The sequence below is a fragment of the Equus asinus genome, chromosome 22 (genome assembly GCF_041296235.1).
Source record: "Equus asinus isolate D_3611 breed Donkey chromosome 22, EquAss-T2T_v2, whole genome shotgun sequence".
NCBI lineage: Eukaryota > Metazoa > Chordata > Mammalia > Perissodactyla > Equidae > Equus > Equus asinus.
The window spans coordinates 24,255,588-24,268,713 of record NC_091811.1 but is presented as its reverse complement, the minus strand read 5'-3'; the positions used below and the strand labels follow the sequence as shown (position 1 = coordinate 24,268,713).

The following is a 13,126-nucleotide window of genomic DNA, read 5'->3' as shown; positions in this document are numbered from 1 at the left end:
CTCTTAATTCCTTATAGAGAGAGGGCATGTTGGAGAAATATACTGATTTAGGACATTTCAAGGGACTTCTGGTTTGGGAGAACACCAGTTCTTCTCTTTTTCTTCTTAATGAGAATGTTATTCTTCATTCTTTACCCCTATGGATCACCATCTGGTTCTCTAGCCACCAGCAAGACCTGGTAAGAAAATTGTTACATTTAGCAGTGGCTTCTTTGTCTAACTCTGAAAAGCAGAAGCCTTTATTTCGAAATGGGTTAGAGAGTTCCTGGCAAGGGGGTCAGGGAGTCAGAGAGATGGAATTAAGTCCGTATACAGGATATTTGTCATGACTTGGCATTGATAAATTATCCTTGTAGTCAAAGGTGAAGCTGGGTGACTCTTGTCAGATGGTTTCCATGACAAACAATAATTTGGTTTCAATTTAAAACAAAAAGTTTTTGTAGTGTTGCTTTTTAGTTTAAAAATGTAGCCTGAGTTTGAAACAGAGGATTTATTTTAGCAATAGTGGTCTGTCTACTCCCTCACAGCAATGCAAATGTACATATTTAACTAGTATTTTGAATTTCGAGTATACATTTGGCACATAGTAGCCTTAAGTTAACTATTCTGTTTTGATCACCTTGTTCAAATTAACAGCTTTGCTTTCTATGGCTTCTTTGTTTTCAGAGTTTTGGGCTGGCTCCTTCTGGTAGTTAGCAGGGGCAGTGAACTGTACAGAGTTATTCCTACTTGGTGCCTGCTGTGGCATTTAGGGGTGTATTTTGTCCAGGATAGAGTTCACTTCTCATTAGTCCTAGAGTCGGAAAGCTGATGTTGAGAGCTTCACTCATCTCAGTTTTTCAACTATACCACATTGACACTTGAAGTTTACTGCCAGCATTTTCTTTTGAACTCATTTCTTTGGTTTGGAATCTTTTCTCACTTTTTTGTCAATTTGTGTACTATCTTTTTTTAGCTTTTATAGTTAGATGATTTTTAGCCAGCACTTTACTTGAACATTAAAAATCAAAACAAACAAAATTTAAAAAAATAAAATTGAGCTTAACATCCTCATTCTCAGCCGTGTTTTTATTAAATACTAAACTTGGATTAAAAACGTTTCACAAATCTGATTTAAAACTCAGTGAAATTAAAAATTTGAAAGTATTTTTTAATGATAATGTATTAGTTAGTATATTAACTAATACTATATTGAGGACTTATATATTTAGTACATTACTGAGTTTTACATTTATCTCCTTTAATCCTAACAGCAACTCTGTGAGATATAAATGAAGAAAGTAGGTTTAGAGAGATGAAGTGTTTTGTCTTAATTTTGTGTAGCTACTTGAATCCAGTTCTATCAGATCGTCAACTTTTACTCTAAAACACTGTGTTATGTTTGTCTGATTCCCCCTCTCTGCTGCTGTTAGTTCCTTATCCATGGGCTCCTTCGTCCTTCATTCTATCAGGCACTGCTCTGTAGTTCTCTTTGTTAAAACAGCTTTAGTGAGATATGATTCACACATCATAAAATCCAGCCATTTCAAATGTATAATTCAGTGATTCTTAGTAGATTTAGAGTTGTGCAACCATCACAATCCATTTTTGGAACATTCTCATCAATTACAGAAGATCCTTGTCCTAGATTTCTTTATATTTTAAGCATACTTCTTGAACAAAGAACCTATATCCTATGTCTTCTTCCTTCTTTAATATTCAGCTACTTAGCATGTTAGCGATTACTTATTATTCATTATACCTTTAAGTAGCTGTTATTAATTCCAGGGGCTGTATGAATGAATGAAACCAGAGAGTGAATCAGAATTTGATTTGGAGAGTTCAGCCATTATGAAGCTTGACCCCATAGTGGACTCTTCCTGTTTCACTGCATTACTTTCTATTTTCACCCTAAATAGACCATAGTGTCTTTTTATGCTCTTTTACTTTTCAATTCCTGAGGCAGTTCTTCATTTTTTATTTAGAGTAGCTAAATTTTGCCTTTGGGTTTCAGTCTTTTTCTTCATTTATTTCACTTTGTTGTTCTAGGTGCCACTGAATTATTACTATTAGCCCGAAGGACAGATTTGAGGCGTATTTCTTTGGATACACCAGATTTCACAGACATTGTTCTACAGTTGGAAGACATCCGTCATGCCATTGCCATAGATTATGATCCTTTGGAAGGCTATATCTACTGGACTGATGATGAAGTGAGGGCCATACGCCGCTCATTCATAGATGGATCTGGTAGTCAGTTTGTGGTCACCGCTCAAATTGCACATCCTGATGGTATTGCTGTTGACTGGGTTGCCCGAAATCTTTATTGGACAGACACTGGCACTGATCGAATAGAAGTGACAAGGCTCAATGGGACCATGAGGAAGATCTTGATTTCAGAGGATTTAGAGGAACCCCGGGCTATTGTGTTAGATCCCATGGTTGGGTAAGAAGCTCTGCTGATGGAAAATTTTGCTTGGTGTTTCTGTTTTGTGCAGGTCCCTAAAAACATTGATAAAAACAATATGAAGTGTGTGTTGGTTTCCAATAAACAGCTCTTTAATGGATGTCCGTTATTAGAATATAGTGATTTGAATAAAATCTCAAGGAATTGCTAGTTTTTTTCCTTGAATGTTTTGAGAACTTTTTATTTCTAAATTAAGTCCATGCTTGCTAACTTTGGGTGTTGGCTGCAGATTTTGCCAGGGTTGCATCATGACCATGAAAAGTATGGAAAGCAATTGTTTTCAGAACTTTTTCTTTTCCCATAAAAGATTTAATTTCATCCCACTTTCAGTATTTCTAGAATGATTTGTTAAAGAATACATCTTACTTTAAATATCCTCAAATATATGAATGACTCGATTTCTAAAACTTTGTCAGACCATGCAGCTTTACTCCCAGACTTTGCTTTGTTTTGTTTTGTCCATACCACCCTGACCACAGTCCAGGGAAACACAGCTACCTACCCAGCAATGTTATGTTATTTTACTTATTTATTTATATTTTTATTTTTTTAAATTAATTAATTAATTAATTTAGCAGACGATTAGCCCTGAGCTAACGTCCACTGCCAATCCTCCTCTTTTTGCTGAGAGAGATTGGCCCTGAGCTAATATCTGTGCCCATCTTTCTCTACTTTATATGTGGGACGCTTGCCACAGCATGACTTCATAAGCGGTGCATAGGTCCATGCCTGGGATCCAAATTGGCGAACCCTGGGCCACCAAAGCAGAGCTCGCGGACTTAACTGCTATGCCACTGGGCCAGTCACCCAACAAGTGTTATTTGTTACTATGAGATTTATTCTAAGGGCAAACATAGTGGCAAATTATTACACGTCAGTGTGTGCCAATGCCTTAGAGCCGGTTAAACTCCCATGAGCCACAAGAATCACTTAGCACTACAGGAAGAGTTTGTGATTTGGGGACTTCAGTTCATCATCTGAATATTACTACTGGGATAACCTTTTTTGTGTCAGAGATGACAGGGCAGCCAGAAAAAGAGGATTGTTCTTGGGAAGGAGCACAAAATATTTTGAATAAACGTAACTAAAAATGGAATCTCATTTTTGGAAGGCGTTTTCATTATCAGTTCTAGAAAACACTGATCTGAAAATTTCCTGTAAGCTTATAGACTGCTATTATAAGTGTCTTAAACATACTCTTGGTATGTTAAGGTTCAGTGTTTTTTTCCTTCTATGTTGTTAACTGATGATACGAGTGTAACATAAAGGATGGATCACACCTTTAAAATATCTCCAAGTTACAATTTATCATCTGTTTTTAACTCACTTTCTGTTTACTTCTATAGGTACATGTATTGGACTGACTGGGGAGAAATCCCAAAAATTGAGCGAGCAGCTCTGGATGGTTCTGACCGAGTAGTGTTGGTTAACACTTCTCTTGGTTGGCCAAATGGTTTAGCCTTGGATTATGATGAAGGCAAAATATACTGGGGAGATGCCAAAACAGACAAAATTGAGGTTTGTGTCTTGCTTTTTCATTTTAAAACTGTTTTATAGTAGTTTTTGAGTTGATAGTAATTTGATACAGATATTCTTGCCTCCTGTCTGGGATGCCAAAGGTATCTTTTACAGAACTTTTACTCAAGCTTCAGGATTCTGGGGATTATGTATTTTCTTCCACCTAACCATAGGATTTCTGAGTTTTACAGGCATCAGAAATGGGTGTTCAGCTATCTCTAAAAAGCATACATAAATTATTTGCCTCTTCATAAGTAAAGCCACTGCCTGAATTTCCTAAGGGCGATTTCTGCACAAACCCAAATACTATATAAGATCTATACTAGAAGAGCTGATAGTCATATGAGGAAAACAGCCCATATGTGTATATATAGCTATTTTGTTGTTAGTGGTGTTGGGGGTAGGTGGTGGCATATATTAAGTATTAATATGCAAACAGTTTTTAAATTGATTTGTGGGCTGCATGGGAGAAAATTAATTAACCAAAGCTTGGGAAAAAATATTTCCCAAATGATAGAATTAAGTTGTGGCCATCAGAATAGAATTATGGTAGAAACAACCAGTGGTGAATATTTTATCACAATGTTTTGTAAAAGGCATATGTCCTTGATATTGATTTTGAAGTCTAAATTTCACAACTGTGAATTAGGCTTGCTAGAGGTCTTGTGGATCACATACTTAAAACAGAGTTTTGATTATAATTTTCTTTCGGGGGATGCATGTCTTCTCGTGTAAAGAATGGCTTTGAATGCCTCTTCAAAGCCACAGCACATATCTCCTAGTAGATAATTTGGGCTCTAGAGCAGTTATTTTAGAAAGGTAATTCTTAGGAGTGCCCAGGACTCGGAGGGAGTAATGAATTAAAGGGTCTTTCTTTCAGAATGAAAACTTGGAATAGAAGAAACCTACTCGTATTCCACCAGGCTCAAATATGGAAAACTAAATCTCTTATTCTTGCAGCTGGTTTCCATTAGTAGAAAATTTTGCTTAGACATAGCTATATACATTTTCTCCCTGTTAGTGTTTCACTGCTTCCCCTCCTTAAATCCAAGTTAGTGTTTGAATCTTTAACAGCTGGAGTGCAGTGCTGAAAGAAAGGTTCTGGGTTCACTTTTCAGACAGGCTGTTAGCTCACTTGGGTCAGCTTGAGTACAAATTGTACACTCATTCCCAACCAGTTCACAAATGTATATTGTTGATCATCTGTGGACTATACATGAGTATATAGGTATTACTACTCTTAGAAAAATGCTTTAAAGCTCTTTGAAGAATGTCTGTATGTAAGGGGAGAGCCCATAATTTACATTAGGGAAGAGCACTTGATTTATTATTTTGTAGGGATTTTTAAAATTCCATATTTGATCTTGTCGTTTTTTTTTTGGCTTATTATGACTGATTGATTTGATTGTAAGTAAAACATTTGTTTCTTACTGGGAATTTTTCAAGTCTTATTTTTACCCAGTTCAGGTTACTTTTAGCACTTTAGATAGAGAAATTTGTTCAAAATTACAAATAGTTGAGGAGGGATTCAGGTGGAGGAATGAGAATTCATGGAGATTCTGAGTGACAATGTTTAAGAATAAAAATGAATACACATTATGCAACAATATATAATATTGATTAAAAGGATTTATTTTCTTAGCCTGCAGTGAGTGCAGATCTTAAAATTAGTATTCATTCTTCCTCTTTGTTCTGTCTTCTTGAGCTATACATTTGTATGCAGTGGTATCATTTGCTCCCTCACTTCCTTCTTTCTTTCTTCCCTGAGTAGCACCAGCATCCTTAAACCTGCCCTTCAAATCTATTTTCTCTTCTTCTGGATTTGCTTGAACACAGCTGCTGTTTGTTCTTTGTCCTCTTTCTGACAAACTGTTTGGAGTTAGTAGTAAATCTACTGTCACCAAATTATACACACAAAGACCTCCCCTTATTATTTCCCCTGGAGATTCTGATGAAGTTTCCTTAATTGAACAGCAGTACTTTTGCCATTTTCTTTTCACAGACACATCTGGAAAATAAAAAGAGCAGAAATCGTTATTTTTCCCGTTCTTATGATGTGTAAAATTGCTGGTACATGGCAAACTAAGGAAAGAGCACAACTCTTCATCTAAATAAATCTTGCGTGTTTGGGGGAGAAAAACTGTTAGTTTCCCTTTCTGAAACTAGTAGTGATTTTAGGAGCAACTGCCACCACCAGTTTTTCATCTCGCTTTGCTTGATAGTAGATGGATTATAGTGCACTTTAAAACTTTTGGAAAGATGTATACTTTTAAAAATGCTTCTTTTATTAAGATTATTTGCTAGCCTCTTGTTAGGTAGCAGCTGATCCTAGGCACTGAGGACCCTAGGGCACATGCTCCCGTCTAGTCCCATCCTCTTAAGAAAGCTCTCCAGTTTTTATCATGCTCAAAAATGGAAGCAGCTTTTTCCTGGGACAGTAAGAAAAATCAGATTATGGTTGAAATAGCCCTGTTCTCTTCTGAAAGACTTACAGCTTACTTGGGATCAAACTGCCCTATATGTGATTATAGCACATTTGGGAAGAAAAGATAACTATTTGGTAGATTATTATGTAGCAATGTAAGGCATAGTAAGCTCTTGTATTTTGAGTGGAATTCATGGGAAGAGCTCAGAATGTTCCTTTGCTTATGCTCTCTGCTCCCTTAAGGGAGATTCCTTAGATCAGGTTCTCATTCTCTTTTTTTGTAAGCGATGGTGTAACCAGATGCTGGATATTTTGGGGAGCATAGTCTAAGGATTAGGGAAACCAGAGAAAAGTAACGGGGAGCTCTAGGTTTCAGACTCGCTTGTCATTCTGCCGAGTTGCATAAAGAACGAGTAAGTTTACCTGAGGTTTATAACCAGCTTCTGCAAAGAGGGACAGAAGGAATTGCTAATGATGTCATATTCTTTACGACATAGTCCTGTTTAGTGCTTTAATATAAGATTGCATCTGTGAGGTTATGTTGGATTTCCCTTGTCAGCTAGTAGTGACAGCTTATCTGAAGGTGTTATTTAAAAGATACATGCTGGTACTTGTTTATGTTTCTTCTTCATTATGCTGAAGTTATTTCACTGCTTTTTACAAGCAAGCTTCTAGTTTACTTGTCCACACTGGGCTCCCCCTACCCTCCTTCCCAAGTATTCCTGTCGTGTTCTGAGGCTTCTAGATAATAAATACTAAAGCATTAGCAGAAAGGATAATTTCTGTTTTCTGATAGGGGAAGCATCAAACAAGCCTTTATTTCTGTTTTATAAGAACCTGCAGTAAGCAGAAGCACATTGCGTCTTAACATTCTCCTTTTTCTCGGTCAGGTTTCACTGCCAAAAATGTCTTCTGTACTGAGCACTTGCAGTACTGCTTAGCAACAGCAAATACGAGTTGTTGAGAATTTCTAAGTTTAAAGCATTTTCTTGCTATTATATAAAGTTAAGAATGTACTAGTAGCTTCTATTTTCTTGAGAATGCTTTTCTCATGACATACCAGTTTAACTGATTGACAAAGTTAATGTGTTGTGAATCACTGGTTTTACTGAAAATAATAATATTGTGATAGCTGAATTTTTCTCACAGTGTATTTTTTCTTTATATACTTATTTCATCCCCCCCCTGCCCCATTCATTTCTGAGCCTCTGCTGACAAATGCCAGCAAGACCTGAAAGTTATAGGTAAAAAGAGAGATTTTCTTATCTACTTTAAGGACAGGTAGATTTGTTTTGAATCTCTCTTATTGTAAATTTCCCTACTTTAGAGTCCAGATTTAATTATACCTGGCACAACTTTTTTGGGAAGCAGAAACAGAGATTATTAGAATGTTGAGTACCAAGAAATTTTGAATAAAGAGGGCATTATTGTATAGGATGTGTGCTGAAAACTTGGCATTTGGTGAATGTTCTATTTTATATTCTAAACCTGAAATTGCAGGGCTACATTTTCCTCTGATGACAACTTTCTTTATTTTATCAATCCCCTAATAAGGAAATTTGTTTCCCAAGTATTCAGATTTCTTTTTAAAGTAACTTCTTTGTCTGGCATCTTTAGCCTCTGTATTGTGAAAGTCTGTTAAAACACACCAAAGCCCATTTATGATGATTTTTCTTATTGTTTGTTTCTAAGATTCCTCCTTAAGAAATTATAATAATATAGTCATCTGTTCTTGAGATAAAGCTCTTCTGATAATATAACAAATACCAGCAAGTACGTCCTCTTGAATCTTTGCCAGTTTATAACATTCAGTGTTCCTTAAAATTGTTTATTCTTTCAGTTTTAGAGAAGTATTCAAGATGATAAACTTAAATACCTGAATCTTTGCCCATTTCTACTACTTTACCATGCTATATGTATGTATGTATATGAATATATAGTTCCCCCCCACATCTTATTGACATGTAACAGAAGAATGATATTGATAATACCTAGATTTGGGGTCTAAATTCTTTGAGCTGTAAACATGGTGCTGTCCTATTATATCATCTTACATCTGTTTGGAGTGTATCTTATGATAATGTATTTGTGAACTCCTATTTGAAAGTTACCTGTTGATGTACAATGCTAGCAACATTATTTAACTTGTTATAATCTACAGCAGCTGAAATCATACATCATCCAATTATATGCTGCGTTATCTTATTATCCACTCTACTTTGGCTCTAAAGAAATTATTGCACACATATGATGAGAGAAACTTGCTTGATGATAGGTGTAATCATGCTTTCCTGAACTACCACAACAAACCGTAGAGCCTTACCAAACAAGATGCTTTGCCTCACTTGGAAGTTAGCATAGTTTATCTATGTAAATTATTATAATAATCTGTTGCGTGTTGGTACTTAGAAAGCATTTTAGTAACCAAGTTTGAACTTGCTCTTGGATCATTTTTTAAATGTTCTGCTGGTACACTCTTTCTTCCCATGTTTTATTATAAAATCATTTAATATGTCTGGAGATATTTTTAGTTTCAATCTGATTATTTTAAAAGTACTTTTTTTATTCCTTTGGTTTTTTTATTCAAGTAAAAGAGTATTGATTTTAATGTCCTACTTTCTTGAGTAGAGAGGTCACCTCTTAACAATTGATAATGATGTTTAATTGTTATGAGTGGTAATCTCTAGATCTTCATTGAAACATTTTATAATATTGGACCCTGACCTTAATTCCTGTTTGATTTTGCCATTTAATTAGGTGACATTAGATAATTCACTTAATTTCTGGTCTTTGTATTTTGGCCAGTAAGTTCATTTGAACCAAGTGATCTTTAGGTTCCTTCCTGTTAGAACATTTTCTGATGTTTTTTGTACTAACTTTGCATCTTATGTTAAGAACAGATAGTACATTATGCTTTGGGAGAGTTGCTAAAAGGAAATTAATATTGCAGATAACCTGGAATATTTTCTTGAAACTTTTCCTTATTTACTGTACATTGAATCCCTATTACCTAAAGAAAACTTGCCTGTTGGGGCTTCAAAATCTTTGGTAACTCAGTTTTACTGGAAGCAACTTCTGATAAGATATTCATTTAGACTTCATGTTGACCTGTATACAAGCTGCTCCATTATTAACTTGCTTGGTAGATTTAAGTAAATGCTTAAAGCTATCATTTGAAGGCTACCAAACATGTAAATGTTTTTTTACTAATGGAGTTCATGTGAAACATTATTTGTTTCAGGAGGTTGTTTCTCTATAGATAGGAAACTATTACACTTTTAAAGGAGTCGTAGAGATTTTATTGTTTTTGGAAGATTTGGAAAGGATAGACAGATAATGGCAAGGACCACAGTTTGGGGACTTCTTAGGAGGGAATTTGCAAAACATTGGGCCTTTAAAAGTGACAGGTATTTTAATTTCTTGTTCCAATTTAAAGTCGCCATCAGCTATTAAGAGATTCTGTGTAATAGTCATTCTTAAAGTTATCCATAATGAACAAAGGATTCTCCTTCTGTTTTTTTCCACTTTAAGTGTAGTCTACAATTTAAAAATTTAGACCTGGTAAGAATGTTATAATGCAGGCACTGTAATTTTTTTGTTGAACTCTAATATATTTCCAAAAATCTTCACTCATTTTAATGTAATTTTGGTTTTTTAAATTAGATTTGATCTGAAATAACTAAATCTAGAGAAGAATTAGAATTCCTTTTATCGTACTGAGATTTTCAATAGAGTGGTATTTGTTTAGTGTTTCATTTATGATTTTGAGCTTCTGCAATCTGCCAGACTTCTGGAGTTCGTAAGTAGGAATGAAATTAGAGGCTTTATGCCATTAATATAGCCCCTATTCAGAGTGTTTGCTTTTGTTGTTCATGTATTTTTGATTTTCGGTTGAAAATGACTTGACTTTTATATTTGGTTGAGATTTGTAATAATTGCTTCTGTGTTTTAGTTACAGTGTTGTTCTTAAAATCTGAAAAAAATCCTTCTGTGCCAGAATAGATTTCTTCAGTCCACAATAGTAAATAAATGTTTTATGGGTTTTCAAAGTGTTGTTGTCTTTGAGTAAAAGAAAGCTGTTTTCAGATCTCTTAAAATTAGCTATCGTTTCTCGATAGTGCCATGTGCTCACAAACATTTGTTCTTTCTATCCTAGGTTTCTCTTCCTAAAACTCAGCAGTGCTTGGTGCCTTTTGCTTGGTTAGCTTCTTTTGTCCACGGTCACGTAGCTTTCTATTTAGAAAGAAAAGATTGGAACTGAAGTTTCCTGATTGCTAATGCAGTACTTTTTGTGTTGTCCTCTGCTGCCTCTTTTTTAGGGGGTTCATTTTGAAATAATTTCAGACTTAACAAAACATTTGCTAGAATAATACATGTTTGGGGCCAGCCCTGTGGCCAAGTGGTTAAGTTTGTGTGCTCTGCTTCAGCGCCCCAGGGTTTTGCCAGTTTGGATCCTGGGTGCCAACATGGCACCACTCATCAGGCCGTGCTGAGACGGCATCCCACATGGCTCAACCACAGGCACTCACAACTAGAATATACAACTGTGTACTGGGGGGGCTTTGGAGAGAAGAAGGAAAAAAAAAAGATTGGCGACAGATGTTAGCTCAGGTGCCAACCTTTAAAGAAAACAGAAAAAAGAATAATATATCCTTCACCCAGCTTCATTTTACATACTTGTAGAACAATTATCAACACTGGAAAATTAACATTGATACCATTTCCGTTATTCCTGTTATATTTATTAATTGGAATTCTCCCATATGAAAGAGCTGTTTCCTCTGTTTATTCAGTTATTCATATATATCAGTATGGATTTATGGATGTTATTTTATTCTATACATTATATTCCATTATTATCGTTTTTTTTTAAGGTGTGCTTTTTGGTGAGGAAGATTGGCCCTGAGCTAACATCTGTTGCCAATCTTCCTCTTTTTTTGTTTCTCCCCAAAGCCCCAGTACTTAGTTGTATGTCCTAGTTGCAGGTCATTCTAGTTCTTCTATGTGGGACATCGCCACAGCATGGCTTGATGAGCAGTGTGTAGGTCCCTGCCCAGGATCCAAACTGGCGAACCTGGGCTGCCAAAGCGGAGTGTGTGAACTTGGCCATGGGGCCAGCTCCTATATGCCATTATTATCATTATATTTTTGCAAAAGTTGTTCCAGAATTGGTGTTTGGAGTACCTTCCGGTTAATTCTTGTGTCCTTTTCACATGTTTCCATCTTTTTAAAAAATTGTAGCAGAAAAAACATAGCAAAATTTAGCATTTTTAAGTGTACCGTAGTGTTAACTAGCTGCACCCTGTACAACCATGTGCTTTGTGTGCTCTGGAGCTTTTTCATCTTGCAAAACTGAAATCTGTACCTACTGAACAACTCCCTTTTTTCCCCTCCCCAGCCCCTGGCAACCACTATTTTACTTTCTGTTTTTAAGAGTTTGACTAGTTTAAATACCTCAGATAAGTAGAACCGTGCTGTATTGTCTTTCTGTATCTGGCTTGTATCGCTTAGTATAATGTCCTCACAGTTCATCCATGTGGTAGCATATAACAGGATTCTTTTCCTTTTTAAGACTGAAAGATATTCCATTTTATATATATATATACCACATTTTCTTTATCCATTCATCTGTCAGTTAACATTTAGGTTAGTTCCACCTCTTGGCTCTTGTGAATAATGCTACAGCGAGCATAGGTGTACAAATATCTCTTTGAGATCCTGTTTTCAATTCTTTTGGATATATGCCCAGAAGTGGGATTGCTGGATCATATGGTAATTCTATTTTTAATTTTTCAGGGACCTCCCCCCCCCATCATTTTTAAAGCACTTTCTGGAACGATGGTATATTGTTCTAACCTTATGTTTCCCTTGCTTTCCTCCCGGAATCAGTTCTTGCTCCAAGAGCTCTTCTTTTTAATGAAGAATAGTATTTAAAAACTAACATCTGGGCATAAGGCTTGCTCTTTGGTACTGGAGTAATTTGCCTTTTAATACCAAGGTGTTAATAGTTGACACCTACTCAGGCTCCAAATAGAGTTTGTTTTAGCTGTGCTTGAAAAGAAATGAGAAGAAAGGGGCAGTTTTCCCTTGTTAACAGGCTAATGTTTTCCCCATTAGGGTTTATTGAAGGCTCCATGACAATGGGACTCTCAGAAGGGTCTCACAAAGCAATTGAATATTATTGACCAAGGTGTTATTGGTGTTCATCGTAATGATGCCTTCATCTGGAAATCTGTTCTCAATTTTATAATTTTTCTGAGTAATTCAGGTTTTGGAAAGCTTTGGTCACAATAGCAATTCTTAGCTCTATCTGTAAAAGAGCATTGTAATTGCAAATGTTTAATATACTAAGCATGACTCCTTGCAAAAATGTTATAAAGTTGTCTAGTGCAACTATGATACTTTAATTCTGTTTTCATATTAAAAATCACTTGTGTTTACTCAAACATAATATATCTTGGAATAGGTTAAAAGGCTTTGAATGCAGCACTGTAACTGCCTTTACTGCTCTCTTAAACAGGTGTATGGCATCCCTTTACTTCCCTTACTGGGTCTAAAGCATTTCTCTTGTCAACCCAGTGAAATTCTGTGTGACTGAAATGTTATTTCCATGGATATATATTCCATTTCTAAAAATGCTGTTTTTGTGAAATTATATTTTGTACCCTGTGAAGTATATCAATCATCCCCCAATGATATCTCTTTGTCTTTCTTATACATAAACTTTTAATTCACTA

General features: G+C 35.6%; 1 protein-coding gene across 2 annotated transcripts in view; it reads left to right on the top strand.

The window, feature by feature from the left end:
• The window catches only part of LRP6 (LDL receptor related protein 6), a 176,387-nt gene that overhangs the window by 105,405 nt on the left and 57,856 nt on the right, over positions 1-13,126 (top strand). For both annotated transcript variants that reach the window (XM_044775138.2, XM_044775140.2), the window contains 2 exons: positions 2,029-2,425; positions 3,793-3,964. In XM_044775138.2, the coding sequence (XP_044631073.1) occupies positions 2,029-2,425; positions 3,793-3,964 (569 nt within the window). The remainder of the gene's footprint in view (positions 1-2,028; positions 2,426-3,792; positions 3,965-13,126) is intronic.